Below are 25,195 nucleotides of genomic sequence, written 5' to 3' on the forward strand. Positions count from 1 at the left end.
CCTATTTAATCTGCGGTTAAAATGCTTTTCACAAACCCGTACAAGATGTTTAGTTCTTCGGAAAGCTCTCGAATAGTCACTCGCTCTTTTGAACAAATCATTTGTGCCACTTTTTTCACGTTTTCATCTCCTTTTGACGTCGAAGGACGTGTCGATCGTTGCTCGTTTTCAACCGACTCCTTGCCGATTTTGAATCACTCATACCACTTTTAAACAGTTTTCAATACCACTGTTTCATCGCCATAAACTGATTTTGACATTTCGTGAGCTTCTTTGGCACTGCAGCTTAGAACAAAGCTTAATGTTGGCGCATGACAGACACTCTTAACACGTTTTCTCACTCTTCTGCCTCTGGAAGCCAACTAACATGTCAAAATTCGTTCAAACTCGACACTGACTAAACTAACTCTATGGCTTATGGAACCCGGAGGTTCAATGCCGCGTTCTCAAAAGCTCTCCACTGACTTCTATCCTTAGCCAATAGGATCCAGTTTCTACTTTGTATTCCTGTCTCTGCGAGATCCATCTTAATATTATCCTCCCATCTGCGCCTAGGTCTTCCTAATGGTCGTTTTCCGATTGGTCCTCCAGTTAAGACTTGGAAAGCGTTTCTACTTTCTTCCATTCTAGCTACATGATCCGCCCACCTAAGCCTCCTAGACTTCACGACCCTAACAATGTTGGGTAAACCATATAAATTATGTAGTTCCTCGTTATGAAGTTTCCGCCATTCCCCATTCCCGTTCCTCTTGGGTCCGAATATTCGTCTCAGGATCTTGTTCTCAAATCCTTTCAGTCTATGTTCTTCCCTCAGAGTAAGGGACCATGTTTCGCAACCATACAGAACAACAGGCATTATACCAAAGATTTAGGCTGCCGGGTTTACTAGTTGAAATGGATACAACACCGATAGATGGCACTGTGCAATTACATTCACTGTATTTTTTGATCACACCATGTATATATAGTATTGCAAATATGTAGGGGAAATCGCGTGAATAAAATTATATTTGTTAAAACGATCATCTATCTAAATTATACGTATTAAGATATATATATATACACAACGTTTAGTTATTATAAAGTTGTTGAGGAAAGCATGAATGTTCGTTAACCCTATTGATGCTTGTAAGTGTTGAGGTAAGCATGTAGATGCGTAGAAGCAAAGAACAATCCTCTATGTATCTAACTCACTCTATGGCCTATGGAACCCGGAGGTTTAATGCTGCGTTCACAAAAGCTCTTCATTGACTTCTATTCCTAGTCAACTGGATCCAGTTTCTACTTTGTACTCTTATTTCTGCGAGATCCATCTTCATATTGTCCTCTTATCTGCGTCTAAGTCTTCCTAATGGTCGTTTTCCGATATGATTTCCAGTTTAAACTATCAAAGTGTTCCTACTTCCTTTCATTCTGGCGACATGACCTGTCCTCCTGAGCCTTGTAGACTTAATAACCCTAACAGTGTTTGGTAAGTGGTATAACTATGCTGTGCCTCGTTATAAAGTTTCCGCCATTCCTTATTCCCTTTTCTCTTGGGTCCGAATATTCGTCTTAGAATTTTATTCTCAAATACTTTCAGCCTGTCTTCTTCCCTCAGAGTAAGCGACCATGTTTCGCAACAATACTGAACAACAAGCATGATTATCGTTTTATATACTGTACAGGGTGGCCCAAAAGTAGGTATACACGCCTGCATTGATCAAGTATAACATTTTAGTTTATGGGTTTATTTGCTTCAGCTGTTCCGAGCTTATGGTATAAGTAAAAAGACATTAGGAACAAATAATAAAGGAACTAAGTCTACCTGATGGATAACAATAAGAAATGATATAAAATGCAATGAGCTGATCAGTACGGTACTGTATACCTACTTTTGGGCCACCCTGTATTTTAAGTTTCAAATTCCTCGACAGGATTCGTGACGACAAAAGATTTTGAACTCTATAGTTCTCGTCTAAAAGAACTTATCAAAAAAAACTATATCGTCGTAACTACTTAAAACATCACATTAAATATATAATTTATTTTCAGATTTTACTCTTAGCTTCTAAGATCATTATATATAGTAATTTGATTTTTTAAACATGTTTATATCAACACTTGCGACGCGCTTAATAAACATCAATACTTTCCTCAACAAAAGTATTTTTCAATTTATACTGATATAAACTAATTGTGTACTTTTTCTTTCTGTCTTCCCTAAAACAGCCTGTAACAGATGCTTACCGTAATAAGGATGAATTCAGTATTCGAACAGGAGTCGATGGGAATCCCAAAACAGTCGGTTTCTTTGTTGGAAGTCCAGCAGAGGGAGAAGTCGTTTGTGTACGTCCGGACTATCTCGTCAATATGCGCGAAAGTCATAAAAAATTGGCAAGAGTAAGTGTACCTTTTTATTAACGTGTAAATTGTTTCTTTGGAAGTTAGTAGTTGATAGTGAATTACGTACAATTGTTGGTGTTTTCAAGTTATGAACATACTTACATAGAATAATTGTTTTTCTTTTGCCAGAATGATATAAACTTATCTAGAATAGTACTAACAATATAATTTGCGTATCTCCTACTTTGTACTTTAGGATAATTCATTGACGTTTAAGAGAAAGGAACATCGAGCAAGCTCATGACTAGTACACTTCCTTTTAATATCCAGTTGTATCCGCATGACGAGCACACTTTCTTTTTATGTCCAGTTGTATCCGCATGACTAGCACATTTTCTTTTTTTATGTCCAGTTGTATCCACATGACTAGCACACTTCCTTTTTATGTCCAGTTGTATCCGCATGACTTGCACACTTCCTTTTATGTCCAGTTGTATCCAGAACACTTCCTTTTTATGTCCAGTTGTATCCACATGACTAGCACACTTCCTTTTTGTCCAATTGTATCCGCATGACTAGCACACATTCTTTTTATGTCCAGTTGTATCCACATGATTACCACATTTCCTTTTTATGTCCAGTTGTATCCGCATGACTTGCACACTTCCTTTTTATGTCCAGTTGTATCCAGCACACTTCCTTTTTATGTCCAGTTGTATCGACATGACTAGCACATATTCTTTTTATATCCAGTTGTATCCACATGACTAGCACACTTCCTTTTTGTCCAATTGTATCCACATGACTAGCACACATTCTTTTTATGTCCAGTTGTATCCACATGACTAGCACATTTCCTTTTTATGTCCAGTTGTATCCGCATTACTTGCACACTTCCTTTTTATGTCCAGTTGTATCCAGCACACTTCCTTTTTATGTCCAGTTGTATCGACATGACTAGCACATATTCTTTTTATATCCAGTTGTATCCACATGACTAGCACACTTCCTTTTTGTCCAATTGTATCCACATGACTAGCACATATTCTTTTTATATCCAGTTGTATCCACATGACTAGCACACTTCCTTTTTGTCCAATTGTATCCGCATGACTAGCACACATTCTTTTTGTCCAGTTGTATCCACATGATTACCACATTTCCTTTTTATGTCCAGTTGTATCCGCATGACTTGCACACTTCCTTTTTATGTCCAGTTGTATCCAGCACACTTCCTTTTTATGTCCAGTTGTATCGACATGACTAGCACATATTCTTTTTATATCCAGTTGTATCCACATGACTAGCACACTTCCTTTTTGTCCAATTGTATCCACATGACTAGCACACATTCTTTTTATGTCCAGTTGTATCCACATGACTAGCACATTTCCTTTTTATGTCCAGTTGTATCCACATGACTAGCACACTTCCTATTTATGTCCAGTTGTATCCGCATGATTACCACATTTCCTTTTTATGTCCAGTTGTATCCGAATGACGAGCACACTTTCTTTTTATGTCCAGTTGTATCAGCAGTTGAGGCCCGTTCTAATTGTACAAACAAACAATTCTAAATATAGAATATGCACATCACATATTACGTCATGCATTTTGTGTGCGTTTAAACTTACTTAGTTAAATAAGAAGATAATGACTGAAATGGTTGATTATAACAATGTACGAAATATTCGTTCGTGATGGAATAATGTGGCACCTTTCTGGCAAAATAATGCAAAGATGTATCGGATAAATATGTTTTTCGGTGTTTCAGGTCTCTCATATTATAAATCAAATTCTTACATCGAAAACAAAGAACAAAATGATTTATTGTAAATAATCTGAAAGCAAAAGCGGGAAACATAATATAAGATCTTATGGACAATTTTAAACTTAAAGTCATCATCATCATCATAGGTATTCTGCCTTTATTGGCAGGTCACTTGCCGCAGCTGAGAAGCTTCCATGCTCCACGGTCCTCCGCTAACCTCTTCGTCTTCGCGTATGATCTTTCTGTTTTAATATCATCCATTAATTGTAGTCTTCTTCGCCCCCTTCCTCTCTTTCCCGCCACCATACCTTCTAGGACGTCCCTCATGATACAATCTCTTCGTAGGCAATGTCCCAACCAGTTTCTCTTCCTCTTCAAGGTCCCACAAAACAGAATTTTCTTTCTTTTAAAGGCTTCTTTCGCCATTCCTATCCTTGCTTTTATTTCACTTTCGCATTTCATGTCATTACTAAGAATACTACCCAGATATCGAAAACTATTCACTTGTTCTATTTTCTCCCCTCCTACTTTTATATTTGACTCAGACCCCTTCGTTCCAATCACCATGGCTTTTGTCTTTCTAACAATTATTTTCATCCCATATTCTTCAAAGCCCTTTCTCATTTTTTCTAACATTTTATTGATTTTCTTTTCAGATTCTGCAACAAGCGCCATATCGTCTGCAAATCTTATGCATCTAATCATTCTACCTCCTACCGAAATGCCATCATCATCATGTAGGCTCTTTTTCACTATCTCTTCTAGATAGACATTAAATAGTGTTGGCGAGAGGCAGCATCCTTGTCGAACTCCCCTTCCAATTGCACTCTCTTTCGTCAGTTCTTCCCCTATCGTAACACTTACTTGTTGGATCATGTATAAGTTTCTTAAAGAGAGAAACTTAAAGAGAAAAAGCAAAAAGGCTACTATTCACCGCATTGTAATAATTTTAAACTTCTTTTTTGCAACACTAAAAGTGTCCGCTATGTAAATTGGGGAAAGAAAATGTTCTTTTCAGTATGTTACATAGTTCCTTTCTCATACCAAAAATCTTTCTAGTGCAGTCCAAAGTAAAATAAGGTAAATAAAGATTTCTACGTACCAAAGTTCCATTTGCACTTTGTAAATACATCCATTGAAATCCATGAATAGTAGCTGAAAATGTCTATGACATAATGCAACTATTCGTGAAAGACCGGATATTCAATGAGTTGTGTGTGCGTTACTACAGACAAATTGAGATTAGTCGTAGCGTAGAAAACTTGAGACCACTTAAAGGATACAATTTCTTTGTAAGCTAAAGAAGAAAAAATGAAATGAAATAAAATTTTCTAAGTTTTACGTCCCACGATTATGTTCTCTAGGCTAACGGAAAGGAATGATTCTGAAAGAATTGGTGGTATGGGAGTGTGGGAGAAATCGGGAGTGCCTCGATGAGACCCATGAACACGATGTTCACTACCATAACTCTATGGCCTGTAAGCAAACCAGGGACCTCTCACCAGAGGTGAGCGTTGTGCCACTGTGCCCTCTTAATAGATTTAAAAGAGTTATATTTTAGGAATAATAATTTTTAAAAATATGGGAAAAGGGAATATCTAGTAATTGACAACATGTAATCTTTTCTATATATTCCAAGTTTTAGTTGTTATTTGGGAGGGTAGATTTATTTATTTATTTATTTTAAAGGATAGAAACAGGTATTAGTACAAATGGGCAGTTACGATTGTGCCAAAGAATGCTGTCTAAAGTTTCGACGATCCGACAGCATTGTGACAGTCTTTTTGACTGAATTCGTTTCTTTTTTCGTTGCTAGTATTTCTAATTAACAGCAATGTAAAGGAGTCACGAAAGGAACGACTCTTTGCATGAAAGAGTTATACTTAAACCCGGGGAACATTTGCTTTCCTATTAAGCAAAAATGCCTACGAACAAAAAAGGCATGAAGTTCCACATTCGGACAGAAGTGTTTTCAACGCATAAAAGCAGAGGGAACAAAAGGCCAAATTTAACAAAATATAATATGTAGTATTATTACGTCTGATAAAATGAGGAAATAACTTGATGTTATGTCCTACCAATTCCTCTATAGATGCGAAATACAAGAAGTGAAAAAATGGTTGACCGCAATTCGAACTCGGCTAAGCTCAGTAAGCTGAGCGGAGACCAGAGTTCGATCGGTCTAGTCAGTGCATAGTCTTTGTATAAACAGTTTTACAACAAGAGAACCTCATTTCTTAGAAATCTATGGAACACGGCTCTGATTTACGGCTCTGTCCTTTCTCAACAGGCCATAAATCTAAGAAAACAATAGACGATTATCGGGTACAAAGAGGAAGATAAGTTGCCAAACGTACTCCTTCCTCCAGATTTCTTTTATTTAATTTATCACAAAAAAAGTAATAACATTATGTCTTTATTCTCATTTGTTTTCCTTTCTTTTTTTTTCTTGTTTCTTTTTCTACCTAATAACATTCCGAAATATTTTTCGGTTCACAGCTGTAGCCTCGTCATAATCTGCTTTTCATACTGATCAACTTCCTTATTAACCTCTCTTTCTCTCTCTCTCTCTCTCTCTCTCTCTTACATATATTCATTAATTTACTTTAATTATTTTCTTTCTCCCCAGATATACGAGAAGTACATTCGAGCCTCCCCGTTTGCAGCTAGTCATGATTTTCACGCGGAAGGCCACTGGAGGAATATGATTGTTCGCTCCACAGAGAACGGTAAAGTGATGGCTGTGATTGTGTTCCACCCAGGAAAACTGCCGAAAGAAATGATCACAGAAGAACAGGAAAAGCTACGGGAATTTTTCGTTTACGGAGAAGGAAAAGAATGCGAACTGGATTCATTATATTTTCAGGCATGGTAAATACATTGTTTCTATTTTCGAAGAACTTACTTTGTTAAGGGAGAAAATGAAGTTTTTAATGTAACGTTCCGCGCTTATTAGCCAATATTTGACAAAAGTGTGTTAAAGGACCGCGGTGGCTCAGTGGTAGAGCATTCATCTCTGTTGCGTGGGGTTCCTGGTTCGATCCCAGCTCGCGCCAAGTGGGCTGTGTGGTGGACAAATACCATGTGCGTAAGTTTCCTTGGGGTTCTCCCGTTTCCTCCCACTTTCTTCATTCCACTATTTCATTCGTTTCTCATCATCACAGTCTCCTTTAGCCCACACATCATAATCGTGGGACGTAAAACTAAAAAAGTTCATTTCATTTTCATTTTTTTCAAAAATGTGTGAACAAGTTTCAAGCGTTAGTCAGTCTCTGCCTTGTATCAAATGTTTGGTAATCATGTATTTAATGGTTTACGATGACACAACTATTGCATCCTCGTTATATTTATGGTAATCCTTGAAAAGAAAATAGCATAGATATGTCGATCCAGCCATGTTCTAAATACGTTTTCCATTCAAACTTGCTAAGACAATGATCGCCCTGCAACCTTGATCGCTGAAGTGAGTGGTGAAGCGATCAATCACAGAAACTCGTGTCTAAAAATCGAACGTCCCCACGCTTATGTCGTGTGATAAAGGACGCTGGATAAATATAAATTAATGATAATGAAATATTGATGAAACGAAGAGAGTGTTGAGGAAATGGAAAAACCGTGGGAAAAAAAAAATCAGATATTCACATAGTTTCAGATGCTGTCCACCACTAGATATCATGGTTTGGAGTTTTTTTCAAATCGGAAATGAGATGAGATGGATGACAGTTTGGTGCGTTCTATTGACCATATAACCTTTACAGGGATATAATATAGAAGTGGCTGCAAGTTACAAGCAAAACAGAATAAAAACTCAAGGCTATCAGAAATTTTAAAAAGTACAGTGTTGAACATTGCATTACAACAAACTGAATATGTATTACAGTAATAATATTTCAGACGCTATATGTGAAGAAAACAATTGCTCCAATCTCAGGTTCCACTAATATTGTATGTCTCGACATACAACAAGAATGAGAAGTTCCAAGTCAATTCTAGTTTTGGAACAGAAAAAAGTATTTGTTGAATTTATCAGGTGAAATATTTGCTTACCTACCGTAAAAGTCTCCTCTAAAATAAAACAATGGTACCTTACCTTTACCAAACATGGCATCAAAGCAGCTTGACTTACCAACACCACTCAAAAAATTTCACAAGTTATCATCATCATCATCATAGGTATTCTGCCTTTATTGGTAGGTCACTTGCTGCAGCTGAGAAGCTTCCATGCTCCACGGTCCTCCGCTAACCTCTTCATCTTCGCGTATGATCTTTCTGTTTTAATATCATCCATTAATTGTAGTCTCCTTCGCCCCCTCCCTCTCTTTCCCGCCACCATACCTTCTAGGACGTTCCTCATGATACAATCTCTTCGTAGGCAATGTCCCAACCAGTTTCTCTTCCTCTTCCTAATAATGTCTAAAAGTGTTCTTTTCTCACCCATCATTTGTAACACTCTCTCATTCGTTTTCCGCTCGACCCAACTAATTCTTTCCATTCTTCTCCACACCCACATTTCGAAGGCTTCCAGTCGATTTTCGTCACCTTTACGTAATGTCCACGTTTCCGCCCCATACAGTACAACACTCCACACGAAGCATTTTATGAGTCTTTTTCTCAACTCTTTATTCAAGGTCCCACAAAACAGACTTTTCTTCCTCCAAAAGGCTTCTTTCACCATTCCTATCCTTGCTTTTATTTCACGTTCGCACTTCACAAGTTATAAAAGTTTGTTAATCACTTGAATGCAGCAGGTAAGAAAGCACGATGGCTCAGTGGTAGATCCCTTATCTCTGTTGTGTGAGGTTTCTGGTTTGATCTCCATCCAAGTAAGTTTGTGGTGGACAACATCGTATCTATTCCCGTTTCCTTCCACATTTTCATTCCATCAAATTCTTCCATCATTTTTCATTCCATCTTATTCTCTTGCATTAATCATCGAGCCTAAAGAGTATAATTGTGGGACGTTCAACTGAAAGATTTATAATAAAACATATGTTCAAGGCAGTTGCAATTATTCTCAGACCTATTTTGCTATAACGAGAAGAAACGTACATTTCAGAACCAAAGAACATGAAAGAGATACCAAATATATTGATCATTCTGTTCCTGTATTATCTAAATATTTGAGAGTACAAACATTCATCAGATATTGTGTACTGAAGTAATGAAAAAGGACTCCCTTTCAGTAAATACCTACCTTTAAGTAAGTCGTGTTAGGATTTTGAAATTTGAATAGCCCCGCATAGTCGGTTAGATTCCCGGTGGGAACACTCGGTTGAAAAAGTGCAACAACTTTTTCAGGCCAGCTGTCGTAATTGAGGTTTTCCCGAGTTTTCCTCATTCACACCAGGCACATGCTGGAATGGTACCTAACATAGATGTTCCAGACCGCTTCCTTCCTTCCCCGAATAATGTACTCGCCGAGAGACGTCATCCTTCAAGGTCATAGTATAGAGCCATTAATGTCCATTTGATATTTCATAGAAAATCAAAGTAAGTATATGTTAATAATAATAATAATAATAATAATAATAATAATAATAATAATAATAATAATAATAATAATAATAATAATAATAATAAAATTCTTAGTCATATCCGTCTAGTTTTAATAGGCTAACGATTCCGGTATATTCTTGATAACTTTTTAAAATGCAATTAGACGCAAAATTAAAGTGTTCTCGTGCATTTTCTTTAATGTAGATTGCTGTTTAAATGATGTATCTGTCTACTTGATATTCTTGTGTGATCTGTTAGGGTCTATGGATTAATATACACACCAGTTGTTCACTGTCACTGAAAGTTTGTGGAGATCTTGTTTATATATATATATCACATTTTTTAGATTTTGTTTTTTGCGTAGCAATTTGTGAAACATTTAAATTTGCATCGTGAATTTATAATTTTTGTATAACATTTTCGGCAGCAATGGAAATGAAAATTATTTATTTATTTTACTGTTTTACGTTTAACATGAAACAACAAAAATAAATCATTTTTGTATATAACTAACATATATGATAATGAACAGCAAATGCTATCTTTGTCCTTCTACAAATTGCCCAAGATGGTATCTGGTTTTCAATGTGTTCATGTGGAGTTATTTATTAATCTATAATGGCATCAAGAAACGGGAATCGGCATTACGTAGCCCTCAAAGGAAACATATTTTTATGATAAAAACATAATAACTAAATTTTACACAAATATGAATTTTCAACTGATATTGTACCCAAATCATGTCTGGATTTTTTCATTTTTTAAAACTTTTAAACTAAAGAGTACTTTTCTTTCTCCATTTCACAACCAAACAGTACTTTTCTTTCGCCGTTTCAAACTCGAAGATACTTCTCTTTCGCCATTTCAAAACCGAACAGTACTTTTCTTTCGCCATTTCGTAACTAAACAGTACTTTTCTTTCGCCATTTCAAACCTGAAGAGTACTTCTCTTTCGCCATTTCAAAACCGAACAGTACTTGTCTTCCGCCATTTCAAAAGTAAACAGTAGTTTTCTGTCGCCATTCAAAACCGAACATTCCTTTCTTTCGCCATTTCAAAATCTAACAGAACTTTTCTTTCTCCACTACAAAACCTAACAGAACTTTTCTTTCGCCATTTCTAAACCTAACAGTATTTTTCTTTCGCCATTCCAAAACCTAACAGTACTTTATTTTCGCTATTTCAAAAACAGTTCTTTCGCCATGAAAATCAAGGGAACACGGCGAAAGAATATTTGAAGGGATAAGGGAGAAAAAAACAGGGAATGTCCATGTGTGTGCTTTAACGGATGCTTTGTCCTATCAGTTGGTGACTCTTGGTACTATTTGACAGTATCTGCTATGCATGCGTAGATGTCGTAATGTCCATGTAAAAAGGGGCAAAAGATTTCACTACCCTATTCTTTTTTACGCGGTTTAAAATATAAAAACGCCGTTTTCTCGAAAATGCAGTTTTGTTACATTCCTTCTTTTTTCTCCTTACCCTTCATTTCTGAGCCAATGCTATGAAAAACCATGCAAATGTGTCATTTATGAACTCCTTACCCCAAAGATTGAAATAATAGGATAAAAAAGGAGTACTATTACAGTCTCGTGTTTTCGCTAATTATCTGGTTTCCCAAAATTAAGCTGAGGCCTTGTGTTTCGAAAGCCCGTTGAGGCGCTTTATTTCCATGTGCTATAAAACGTCGAAATGCACATGGTCTCTTTGTCATCAATTCTACAGCCAGTCTCCAACAATATGCTGTTAGTTCATACTGGATTGAAAATGGAGCTCCTCCGTGGCTAAGCGGTTAGCATACGCGCCTTTGGCGTGGGAGGTCCGGGTTCGATTCCCGGCGGGAGCTCATGTGGTTCGGATTCCACGTTAATCAGTAGGTCCACGTCTCATATAGCCTCGCTGCCGAACGGGACGTTAAACCCAAAATCAACTCAACTCAACTGGATTGAAAATGAAATGAAATCTTTCAGTTTAACGTCCCACGCTTAGGATTTGCCCTTTAGGCTAAGCGAGATGGATGATTAAAGTAAGTGAGTGATGACGATAAAAGAATTGGTGGAATGAGATTGTGGGAGGAAACGGAAGTGTCCCGAGAAAACCTGCGGACCAGAGGTAAGTCATAGTGGGTTAGTACACATTATTAAGAATCAAATAAATCCTAAAGAGAAATGTGTGGTCAACTTCATCACTGAGATTTAACTTTTGTAAGGTAGAAAAAGAACCGCGGTTATAAAAGATGATTGTTGCAAAAATAGCTTATTTCATTAATAAAATATGATGATACATGTCCTATTTTGAGATAATTTCCTTTACATTGCAGTTCTAAGGTTTTGAGTACTAACTGCGATGCGATACCGCTTTAACAAACGTTTATATATATATATATATATATATATATATATATATATATATATATATATATATATATATATATATATATATATATATATATATATTATTGTATAGTATTCCCGGCCGGTGCTTCCCAATTTTCGGCGTCCACTCAGCGTCGTGAGGCAAGATGGGGAGTCACGTGACTAAAAGACCTGACGGCCACTAGGTCTAGAAAGTTCCTGATGCGCCTGTTGGAGACAGCGACGCAGCGCGCTGACCACGTGTTTGTCGCTAGGCTGGATGTAAATTCCGCCGGTCGCTAACAGATGGCGTTGAAGCGGCTCTGGTCCACAAAAGACTGTTATGCCAAGTAGTTGGGTTTTTATGTACGTTAACCCTTTTTTTCTCTTTCTTACACTGTTGCAAATCCCATTTTCGACTTATTCATCATCGTATCCGTGGGTTTTTTCGGGGTACTCCTCTTTCCTCCCACTTTTTCATTCCACCAATTCTTCCATTACCATTCATTTGCGGGACCGCGGTGGCTTAGTGGTAGAGCGTTTACGTCTGGTGCGCGGGGTCCCTGGATCGATCCCGGCTCGCACCAAGTGAGCTTTCTGGTGGACAAGCACTATGTGCGTGGGTTTTCTCAGGGTTCTCCCGTTTCCTCCCACTTTCTTCATTCCATCATTTCATTCATTTCTCATCATCACATCTCCCTTAGCCTCTGTGCATAATTGTGGGACGTTACACAAAATATTTCATTTATCATCATTCTTTTGCCGTAATCATTGTCTCCCTTAGCCTAAGGGCATAATCGTTGGACGTTATACTAAAAGATTTTCATTTCATCTCATTTTCTACTTACTAAATTTATTGTGTTATAGCTTTACATGCTTTGTAGAGGTTACTGAATACTGATATTATTTTTCAGCCCACATACAAGATGTACCAATGACCAAGCGCCATTCCAACTTCTGCATGGAGAGCCATATCTGGTGGAAGAACTGAGCGGAAGGAAGTTTAGGATATCACCAGATTCATTTTTCCAAATCAATACAAAAGCTGCTGAGGTGTTGTATCAGGTTGTAATAGAATTAGCGCAAGTTACGCCTATAAGTACTCTTTTGGACATATGTTGCGGAACAGGTAGGTGCAGGGATGTAGTCGAGGGTATACGCCGAAATTCTCTCTGCTTAATCTTGCTATTAGAGTAATTCTTCTGCTTCAGGGTGAATAGTACTTTTGTTTCGTTTATATTTGTTTACTTATTATTTATGTATGTATTTATGTTATGTTATGTAATGTATTGTATGTATGTATGTATGTATGTATGCAGTGGCGGATCCAAGGGGGGGCTTTAGGGGCTATAGCCCCCCTTGAGGCTCAGGTTTACACTGGATAAAATGGGTTTCAATCCTGCTTTACACTGGATAAAAGGGCAAACTATGGTTTAGCCCCTCCCTTGATCATATCCTGGTTCCGCCACTATATGTATGTATGTCCATCCATCCATCCATCCATTTATTTATTTATTTATTTAACACTGAAACAAGGTAACAAAATATATAAGAAACAACAACAACAACAAAAACGTATATAATATGTACCTCATTTATGGAGACTTTAATTTGTTCCTAAAACGATATTCAGAGTCAAAAATATCAATATAAGACTATAAACTATTGTACAGTGATGCCAGCCTGAAGTTTAAAGAACGTTGTATAATTCATAGTTTGGGTGTAAATATGTTAGTAACATATGACTACGAGTTTCGGCGAGAAGGTACACTAAAATTGAGAATAGATACCAATAATTCGGAGTGAGTTTTTCCATTGATAATTTTATGGAGAAGTAGCAAGTCTGCCACCTTGCGTCGAGCAAACAGAGTATATCAAGTTTGGTTAGGAGTTGTGTTTTGTTAAGAACAAAATCAAAACAGGACGAATTTGAAGCACAGATCATATTCCATATCGGTGAGCAATATTCAATTTTAGAAGAAACAAAAGCTTTGAAGAAACTATTGAGTGATTTGAGATCGCGAATTTCAGTAAATTTCTAACGAATACTCAGTATTCTCGTAGCACTCTTAACAATTAAGATGATCTGATCAGCAGGGACGTACGCAGGAATTTATTTCGGGAGGGGTCTAAAGCGTTTCGGGGGGGGTCCAAATACACTTTGAGGCTAAATTATATGAAAATTTCTAAAATTGCCCCTAAAAGTAGACTACATTTACAGAAAGTCGTGATTTCGGGGGGGGGGGGGTCCGGACCCCCAGGACACATCCCCTGCGTACGGCCCTGCTGATCAGCGAATTTGAGTGTCTCATCGAATACTATTCCGAGGTCTTTATATGTCGCAACTCTTTCAATAGGACTGTTATTAATACAATATATGTGGTAAATTTTATTTATTTAATTGGGCCATGACTCCAGTAATAAAGTCACACTATCACTTCCTTTCCTGTCCTATTCTTAGCTGCTATTCAGGTATATCGATCATGCGGGAAAAAATCCTTTTTTCTCACTATTTCTGCTATCACAAAAGAGATTGGATAGATAGGATTAGAGTGTTTTTCAGTGTCGAGACTGCATGAGACTTGGACCTACATCTTAACATGAAATCCGAATCACATGGGTTCTCGCAGGAAATCTAATCCGAATCTCCTGTGACGAAGACTCCTTACCCTAGGCATATAGCCACGAGAAAAGATCACAAAAGAGGGGAGGAAGATAAAGTAAAACGGAAAGATTACGTCAGCTCTGTTTTTGTCCAAGTTCGTGTTATTTTGATTATTTATTTAGTTATCATTCATCTGTAACAGAGCTATAGCTCCTATTACAATACGCAGTACAACTATTGAGTACTATTAAGTTTGGAATATATCGATATCAATACTTAATATAATAATAATAATAATAATAATAATAATAATAATAATAATAATAATAATAATAATACAATTAATCAAAAAGTGAATCTCAGTAAAACATGAGTCTACACACATTTTTTCTCTCTCTCTCTCACACACACACACACATACATATATATACTAGGCGTGTTTTTTAAGTAAGGTCCGTTTTGTTGTAGACACTAGTAGTTCGCGCGCATACCGCAACGAGCGTGTGCATCGTGTACCGGCATACCTCGGGAACAACTGTGCTCAGTTTCAGCTCTGTAGCTGACCTGTACGGTTGTGTTCTGTGCTTTCACATTGTTTAAGACTATCAAGTCGCCCGCCGCGTATGAGGTTCGCTCAGTGATACTGTTTTTGTCAGCAAGAAACCTGTCTGCTGCAGAAATTCATCGACAGATTTGCGAAGTGTACGGTGATACTGTTATGAGTCCAAGCAAAGTGCGTAAGTGGGTACGAGAATTCAAAAATGGCCGTGACAACGTCCATGATGAGGACCGTTCCGGTCGCCCTTCTTCGATTACAGACGATTTGGTGGCTTCAGTTGAAGCGAGGGTTCGAGAGAACAGGCGCTTCACAATAACAGGTCTCTCAAACGAATTTCCTGACGTGTCGAGATCAGTGTTTTACAAAATTGTTTCTGATCACCTAAAGTTTAGGAAACCGTGCTCCCGTTGGGCCCCGAAACTCCTAACAGAGGACCACAAAAACCAAAGATTTGAGTGTGCGATGAAGTTCTTAACTCGTTATCACGAAGGTGATGGCTTCTTGAGTCAGATCCTAATTGGAGACGAAACATGGGTTTCGCATATCACGCCCGAATCGAAACACAGAGCATGGAATGGAGACACACACACTCGCCTGTAAAGGTGAAGGCCAAACAGACTCTGTCCCAGCGCAAAATCATGGCGTCGGTGTTTTGGGATAGGCATGGTGTTTTGTTGGTCGACTTCATGCAACGAGGAACCACTATCAATGCAGAAGCATACTGCCAAACCCTGAGAAAGCTACGCAGAGCGATTCAAAACAAACGACGCGGCATGCTGACAAAGGGCATTGTCCTTCTCCATGACAATGCAAGACCTCACACTGCAGGTCAGACCCGCGATTTGTTGGACAGTTTTGGCTGGGAAGTTTTAGAACACCCGCCCTACAGTCCTGATCTTGCGCCGAGCGATTACCATCTGTTCCTCCACCTCAAACAACACCTCAGTTGCAACCGTTACAATGATGACGACGATGTGAAAACGGCAGTGAACTCTTGGGTATCGGAGCAGGCGGCAAGTTTTTATGAAGAGGGTATTTTGAAATTGGTTGAGAGGTATGATAAGTGTTGGAACAAACTTGACAACTAGGTCGAAAAATAGAGTAAAGTATGTACTTTCTGAAAATACATTTACTTTTTTGAAATAACCTTTCGTTATGTTCAAACGGACCTTACTTAAAAAACACACCTCGTATGTATATGTACGAGGAGGAATCAGAAAGTAAGGTTACAAAGCCTGCAGTGAAACGTCTCCATATCGGTTGAGGCACTTATTGACTTATTGCATCGTGGGATGAGTTTGAAGATTCCCTCCTGGTAAAAATCCTGTTCTTGCGTGTTCAGTCACGTTGTCATGAAATATTTCACCTCCTCGTCTGAAGCGAAGCGACGGCCTCCAAGGTGCTTCTTCAAGTGCGGGAAAAGGTGAAAGTCGCTTGGAGCGAGGTCCGGGCTGTAGGGAGGGTGGGAGCTGTGTTCAAATCTGTTGATGCCGTGCTGAGTCGGCCACCGCTCCTCGTCGGTGGCATTTTCTCTACCAGCCGCAAACTTTCGACACCATTTTGCGACATGCTGACGAGACATTACAGTCTCTCCGCTAACCTCTACCAGCTGCCGGTGAATTTCAGACGCGGTTACGTGTTTCGTCCACAAAAATCGAATAACTGGGCGTATTTCTTTGCGAGACCAGTTTTACAAACGAGTCGCCCTATGTGTTTATCTACAACTAGCGCCGTAAGTAATGGGTGACTGAAACTACGCAGTTGCCAACTCCATGTGTTAAAATTATCTCACACTCTTCATTTCTCTATAACAGCCGAACTCCGGAAATATCGGTCGTGTAACCTTAGTTTCTGATATCTCCTCATACATATATATATATATATAGCTCCTCCGGGCTAAGCGGTTAGCGTACGCGCCTTTGGCGTGGGACACCCGGGTTCGATTCCCGGCGGGAGCTCATGTGGTTCGGATTCCACGTTAATCAGTAGGTCCACGTCTCATATAGCCTCGCTGCTGAACGGGACGTAAAACTCAAAATCAATCAATATATATATATATATATATATATATATATATATATATAACCCACATACAAATATATATGTATAATCCAAGTGTAGCCCTATATACACACTATATATAATCTATAGATAAGAAATAAATAGAAATAAAAAAACAATCTGTAAAGTTTAATTCTGTATTAATTATTTCTCTTTAAATATATTTTTCAATTGAGATTAAAACATACGATATGACATTGAGAAATCTATATTTGTACTATCCCTTGTTAAAATGTTGTGATCTCTTGATAAGTTTTCATGTACAATGCAGTTGGATTTTTTAGGATAGAATGTTTGTCGAATTCGTAAATTTGTTTTTCTGGTATGGAATCTTAATTGCTGCAAAACATTCTTCGTTTTCAAACATCCCATTTACCATTTAAACAAAAACATGTAGTCCGCAATTCACCTTCTGATAGGTAAAGTATTGCATTTAAATTCGGAAGTCAGGTTTTTATATGAGATATTTTCTGTATATGAGGATTTATTGTACTTCTTCAAATACAGATGTCGTAAGAACTTATTTTTAACTCTCTCGATTTTCTTGGCACAACAATGGTAAAAGAGATTCCGCACTACAGGAGCATATTCAAGTTTGCTCTAATAAAAATATTAAATAATGTAATTATAGTTCTCTTATTTGTTAATTCCTTTGAATTTCTCAGTAAAAACCCCAGAGTCCTGTATGATTCATGAACACATTTTTCAATATGTGTTCGGTAAGTAAGTTTACTGTTTAGTATTACGCCTAGATTTTTTATACTAACTGTTTTGTTAATTAATTTATTACTCATTTTATATTCGAAATTAACACAAGTATACAGGGTGACCCTAAAGTAGGTATACACCCCTGCCTTGATCAAGTATAACATTCTAGTTTATGGCTTTATTTGCTTCGGCTCTTCCGAGCTTAAGATGTAAGTAAAAACACATTAAGAACAAATAATAAAGAAACTAAGTCTACCTGATGGATTGTAATGAGCTGATCAGTACGGTGCTGTATACTTACCTTTGGGCCACCCTGTATTTCCTATAGTAAGCTATTACAAAACATTTGCTTATATTAAAGGTAAGTTGATTCATTAGAGACAATTCATGACATTTATCGTACTTATGCGAATGTAAAATGCCCTCAAATGTTAGACGCACTCCTAATTTTTGAAAGAAAAATTGAAAAAAAAAAAAAAATCCTCGAATCTAAGACGAAAATGAAATAAAAACTACACTGCATTGATTTTAAAGAATGAAAAAAAAAAATTAGTAAGCATGGGAAAACAAATAATGTTATGGGAAAATAAAGAAACACTAAACTTACTGCTGGAATTTACGGTATATTCATGTGCATCTGCTGGTACTTTTTTTCCTAATGTAATTACGGTACAACACTTGCTTGCGTCAGTTTCATAGCAATCCATTATCGGCATCATATTATCATATTATACTAGTATATTATACCAGTATGTACAACACACATACACAAACAAATAATTATTTAGCAATTATTTAAACTTGTTTCTTTTCTTGTTTTGCATTCACACTCACAAAAACAACAACACGTTACTGCTCATCATCTGTTTCCTCATCGGCATCACTATCTTTTCCAACTTTTCCACTTATGATGGACAAATACACATTCTTTGCAGAATCGTGACTAACGGGATTAGCAATTTTTGGCAAAACTCCATCTAATCTGCGCTAAATTTACATAACTCAAATCTAAGACGCACCTTTGATTTTGGAGGCAAAAAAGTCGACAAAATAGTGCGCCTTAGAATCGCGTAAATACGGTTTTTAAATCATTTTGTAACTCTAAACAATATTTTATGATTCGTTATTTTCTTGTACAGCGTAACATCAACAAATAAAGGACTGAAAATTTAATAACACATCGCACATGATCCCGAGTTTGATTTCCGGTGAGATAGAATTAAATTTTAACGCATTACGGTGGTTCAGATTTCACTTTAAGGTGTAGGTCCACATCTCATATAGCCTCGGTGCTGAAAAGAAATGCTAAATTTAATTAAAAACAGGCACCTTTTACGAGTATTTCTATATTGTAGTGAAAGCGAAGTTGTAACCAGCCATTAATCTACTTTTATTATTGTTACTTTTCTTATCTGTTACAGTCACGCGCAGCTGTTTAAATTGGTTCAATCCCCATTATAATTGTTCCTTAATACAATATAGTTTCGAATTACACCATATTACGTATTCTTACGTATGGTTTATTGTACTGGAACACCAAAAGATGTACAGAATTCCTCAAACTCATCTTTCTTTGTATTTTTAATCTCTACAAACTCTAACCTGTTTTCTTTGCCGACAACTTTTTTTCCACATGTTTTGCGCTTCCATTTTCCAAAAGTAAGGAAAAACGTAATCTTTTCACAATTACACTGTCTGCTCATATGCTTTATTGCATTGGCATATATCAAGGATACCAAGAAAGTTGTATGAAAACTCTTTCAGTGCAATAGTTATAGGGAAAAATCATAGATTTTATTTAAAAAAGGAAAGAAATATATTTATTTATTTTATTTATTTGATAACTTATTTAAGCCTCTAATTTTTGTGGTAATGTACTTAAATTTCTTAGTGGCACGATCACCAATTTGCCGACTCAATGTAAAGGTACCATGCTTTAGAAATGATACGTTTGTATTTTCTGTTCTGTTCCGAGTTTTATAAGGGCTCCCAGTTAACCAAAGGGTTATAAGCATGCTTTTCATGCTTGTCTTAGATTCGATCCGTAGGGGAACTGCGTTATTATTAGTGTGTGCTTAATTTTCTTGATACTGAGACGAAATCCGAAGAAAATTATAAGTAATTGATTCAACTAATACCTGTTCATTCACTATTTCTCATTACTGGAAAGAGATTGAATTAATTTTGTAACTTCTTTGATTGTAGGAACAATTAGCATATTAATGTCGCCATACGTGAGAGGATGCGTTGGTGTTGAAGCTATATATGACGCTGTGAAGGATGCTCGAGCCAATGCTTTATTAAATAACGTTACAAATGCTGAATTCATTCCTGGAAGAGCTGAAGTGGTAAATTGTTCTATATTACTTCTAGGTGATGTACAGGGTGTTCGGAAGACTCGTGACATATTCAAAGTCGTAAAGATTAATGTTTTATGCGAAGTTTAACAACACAGTTTATGTGAAATTTGACACTGATATCAGCAATTGTGATAAATATAGGTTAACTGTAGATTACGTGTGTTTATTTCTTCGTTTTCGAAAGATTTACTGGTGTATAGAGACTTTCCAAACACTCTGTAGTTCATAAACATAGTGTTAACTGTTTACCTTGATGTTAATATAGCAGATATCTTCAGCTGTTCAATAAGAAACGAAAAATGAAACCCATCTGTGAGCACAGTGATAATAGTGTTAGATTACAAACATATATTATTTGTAACTCATTTTAACTTGAGTAAAATTCGATCATTAGTGCGGTAGTATGTAAGCTTGAAGCTAGATATCGATGCAAGAGGGAAGGTCTTTGTATAAGAACTCTAAGTAGTTATGCAATTTAACATAGAAACAGCAGGTTTGCAAAATTTAGGAAAATTCTGAACTTGTAAATGCAGTCCTTTCTCGTAGTTTTTTCATGTAGTTTTTTTTTTTTTTTTCTTCCTTAAAGAAGTTTATATCCAACTCTTTCTTTCGCTATAAAGATCTCCCACTCAAGCTTACAAGTTCCGCTAGCTAGACATTGATAGCATCCAAAGGAGAAATGGGCGCCATTCAAAAGTAATAGTTAAACATTTATATGAAACGTTTTCCTGTGACCGGCATTTTTGTTGGTAACTTTATGTGTGAGAAATTGTTAGTTTTTCTCCCCGATGAGGAAGTGCAAGAACAGAATCATTGCTTAAGCAGTTTTAGAGCAAAGAACTAGGTGTTCCGTCTCTATATGTAGTGGCGACAAAGCACTTGAAGGCAACCTAGAAAAATGTAAATAAATCGTTGCCCAACAAATTGGGGATGTTTACTCCACCACCATTTTTGAGAAGCTGGAAACATGAACGATCTAATCGTTCAATCTAAACGTGGGATATAGCTCTAAAATAGCTATTATAGTAATTATAAATGAAATATACAAAATGCATTTTGAAAAGATGCAGCAAAATTTAGGTTGGTAAAATAAGAATCTATGGTCTGTAGAAATGTAATGGATTGTTATGTAAAATTCCTTCAATATGTCAGCTAATTACAATATTGTAATATATCGTGGTAACTCCATGAGCTGTCGTGAACCGAAGTTGCACCGTCAGAAATCTTTTCCACATTCTCTCGACAAACTCAGTGTTCGTAGTTTTGTTCAAAGGCTGTTTGACAAAAGCTCATCCCTTTTTCCTCTCTTCTCCATAAAAAGACTTCGAATATTAGTGAATACCCACAATCATGCTGTCATGACGTAGATTGAAAGTTCTAGAAGGTTTAGGACATAACCTCCAAGGCTGAATACCTCAAGCATTACCCTCAATCGACCTCACAGGAGGTGACATCGTCCAACGTGAACTTACCAATATAGCTGATTAAAGTAGAAAAGACGGATTTCCGCAGTTAAATAATGTTTATATATGCGGATGTAGACCACATCGGTCTGTAGAAAACATTAGCTGGCATGTTAGTCAGTATCCAAATATTGACTCGACAAAGTAACACAACAAAGTATAGCTGACATTTGACAAGATGTGAATTGCGTAAAAGTAGCAAGTAAGGGAAAAAGTCACGGTAAGGAATATGATGTAGACATGTGCAGTGTAAAAGACTTCTGCTATTGCATCTAGTTTAATGATCCAAACTTTTTTTTTTTTTTTAAAACAAAATGCTTCAAAGAAGCTTGAAGCTACATGAGTTAAATTCTTCTTGGGAAAAAAATAAATTAACATTTTGTAAATGACATTCACTGGAACCGAACAACGGACTTCCGGGACCACATCTCTCAACATACACTATAACATATGGGTAGTGAAGCAAGTCACAGTGCTGGTTTCGTAAGACATGAAAGAAATATATTCCGTTAATGAAATAAGTAAATGTAAATAATAGCAAATAGTAATCAATATTTTGTTATACTTTTTTCTATCTTGAAATTTTTATCTGGCTATGTTTCTGTCCTATGAAACCGTAATCAAGAAAAATAGAGCCTGAACTGGATAGACAGGCTTTAAGTGTTGAATTATGATTATTCTCTTTTTATAAACAATGTTTATAGTTATAATGAACGAAACCACGAATATAAAAATCAAATGCTAAATTTCAAAGTTTTGTGCTACGTAGGGGAAAAGGGGGTGATATTCATGGTTTCGTGGATTTACTGATTTTAGTGGGAATGCATGGCATTAACATAACCTCCTTTTCAAAACCTTAAAAGCTTACCGATATTAGGAAAAATTACTGGGTCAAACATATAATAGCATTGCAGTTATATCAGCTAAAAAGCGGAAAGTAGATGTGCAAACTAAATCGAAAGCTCAACTTAAAAATAAGACCATGTGTGATTATTGCTATGTGACAGAGTGAATTTATTGTTAAAAACTTAATGGATAATATCGAAAAGGCTATTCTTTCTTTTCTTTGCCAGATTTGCTTTTTTGGAGAGAAGTCTTTGGAAAAAACATTTGCACAACAAGTTAAAAAGAGATTTTCCTGTGTTTCATCCACAAAGTTTGTTTAAAACAGTATACGTGTCGTTGTTTAAAACAGTATACCTCTTGTGACTGTTCTGAACATAAGTCCTATGCAATGACTGAAAATATAATAGAAAACGATAGTGAAAACATATGATGGAACAAGTAGTTTTCTCACTACTATCAGAGCTCATGTGGTTCGGATTCCACGTTAATCCGTAGGTCCACGTCTCATATAGCCTCGGTGCTGAACGGGACGTTAAACTCAAAATCAACTCAACCCAGGGTTGTGTGCAAGTGCACCATAAGGATATAGAATTAAGAGAGGATTCCTTTTACGAGTTTAAGCCGGGACATTCTGCATATGTAGCCACAGAAACATCAAAAGTTCATTTGAGTCAGCAGTGGTGAATGAACACTCAATATGCCGTTGTTTTGTGAAATTTCGTGCCAGTGATAACATTTAAAAATGAGCCTCGTGGCTGCGATCAAAGGCTTGTTCTGATGAGCTTTACAGAAACACTGTGGAAATAGAATCTCGAAAAGTTTTTTTGTTCAATTGCAGACCAATTGTCCGTACACCCATGCCCGGCAGCTCCGCGCAATCGGGAAGATCAAAAGTGAGTTAATACGGTCAACAAGGAATGCCGACTGGATGTGTGCAATTTATTGAGTGTAAAGAATAACCGGGAAAGTTTCCTCCATCGGATGTAACTTCTGATGAAAATTGGATCTGCTACGACAAATGGATTTGGATCGAAAACTGCCAGAACAATGGTTGGATCGTGATAAGCTTCCAAGACAGTTTCCGAAATCTCCCAGAAAGTATTGTTGCAGGTATAGTGGTCTGTGGTGGGGATGATCCATCATGTTTTTCTCCGTGGAGACGAAACCAGCAGTGCAGATTGTCACAGCCATGAAACATACCAAATCCATCCATCTGTTGGGAAGCATCCAAAATGGTCAACAGAATGGTCTTCGTGTTTCATCCCTATGGATTCCCATATGTACAGACTTTCCTTGAGTTGAGTTGCAGAGTAGGAAACCCACCGTATTCTCCTTTCCCACCGACTACCACCTCTTCCTGCATCTTCATCACTCTTTGGCGGAAAAGTACTTCCTTCATAAGCAAGGTGCAACATGCAGTTGAGGAATTCTTCATTCCCCAGACTCCAATAAATTACTATTGAATTATAAATGATTATTAAATAATATTATTGAAATAAACAGTCACAAGCCCTAAACAACATTACTTTCATTGGCATACAGTTACAGTATGATTTTTTTTTTCTCTAGTTCTATTCATGCCAATAACGTGAATCTTTAACATCATCCTCAGCATAGAGTGTAGTTTCCACATAGTTTTTTTTTTCTTAATGACAATGTTTCGACTCAATAACACAAGATAATTGTTTAGAAAAAGAGAATTTTAGAGGAAATATTTAAATTTTCTCTCTGTTACTTCCTCTTTAGGCATACTTTCAACAATCTGTACATCATCGGAAAGCTTACTTTCATTACCTTTCGAATGAGATATAATTTTCGTCTTTACACCAACTACAGGGTGTGCTATACGTGATTAACTGAAATTCAGTAGGTTTCAAGGAGATGAAAAGTATTCCTCTATCTCGGAAACCGGCTTTAATAGACCATATGTTCATAAAAAACTTTTTGACTTAGTATCACTTCCGCTAGCACCTCCCAAAATCAACTTCTATCCAAAATCAGCTCCCAAAATAACCATCAACTTCTTTACTCTTATTCACCTAATTGAATGCACAGTTATGATTTTGTTGTGATTTTATTGCTGTCCGATTGAGTAACAGTGTCTGAGGTGATCTTATTTGTTTTCTTGGATTTTCCCCATTTTTAACTTTTTTTTCTCATATAAAGTCAAACAAATTGACTTGCTAAAACAATTTTTCTTTTGTTATGAATAGTTTATTGGTACATTTCCTCCAATCTGTGATTCTAAATTTGTACAGTGTGAATTTGATTCTAAATTCTTCTTCTTCTTCTTCTTCTTCTACTACTACTACTACTGCTGCTGCTGCTGCTGCTGCTGCTGCTGCTGCTGATGATGATGATGATGATGATGATGATGTTGATGTTGTTGTTGTTGTTGTTGAGTAGTAGTAGTAGTAGTAGTAGTAGTAGTAGTAGTAGTAGTAGTAGTAGTAGTAGTAGTAGTAGTAGTAGTAGTAGTAGTAGTAGTAGTAGTAGTAGTAGTAGTAGTAGTAGTAGTAGTAGTAGTAGTAGTAGTAGTAGTAGTAGTAGTAGTAGTAGTAGTAGTAGTAGTAGTAGTAGTAGTAGTAGTAGTAGTAGTAGTAGTTGTTGTTGTTGTTGTTGTTGTTGTTGTTGTTGTTGTTGTTGT

The 25,195-nt window shown here is 36.8% G+C and overlaps 1 protein-coding gene across 2 annotated transcripts in view; it reads left to right on the forward strand.

Moving 5' to 3' along the window:
- LOC145686714 (tRNA (uracil-5-)-methyltransferase homolog B-like) overlaps positions 1-25,195 on the forward strand; it is a 42,099-nt gene that overhangs the window by 9,277 nt on the left and 7,627 nt on the right. Inside the window, exons 4-7 of one of the 2 annotated variants that reach the window (XM_081760296.1) lie at positions 2,212-2,382; positions 6,726-6,967; positions 12,861-13,075; positions 20,085-20,227. In XM_081760296.1, coding sequence (XP_081616422.1) covers positions 2,212-2,382; positions 6,726-6,967; positions 12,861-13,075; positions 20,085-20,227 — 771 coding nt within the window. The remainder of the gene's footprint in view (positions 1-2,211; positions 2,383-6,725; positions 6,968-12,860; positions 13,076-20,084; positions 20,228-25,195) is intronic. The other variant, XM_081760297.1, reaches the window with a different exon arrangement.

Source organism: Thermobia domestica, chromosome 5, assembly GCF_964235325.1.
Source record: "Thermobia domestica chromosome 5, izTheDome1.hap1.1, whole genome shotgun sequence".
Classification (NCBI taxonomy): Eukaryota; Metazoa; Arthropoda; class Insecta; order Zygentoma; family Lepismatidae; genus Thermobia; species Thermobia domestica.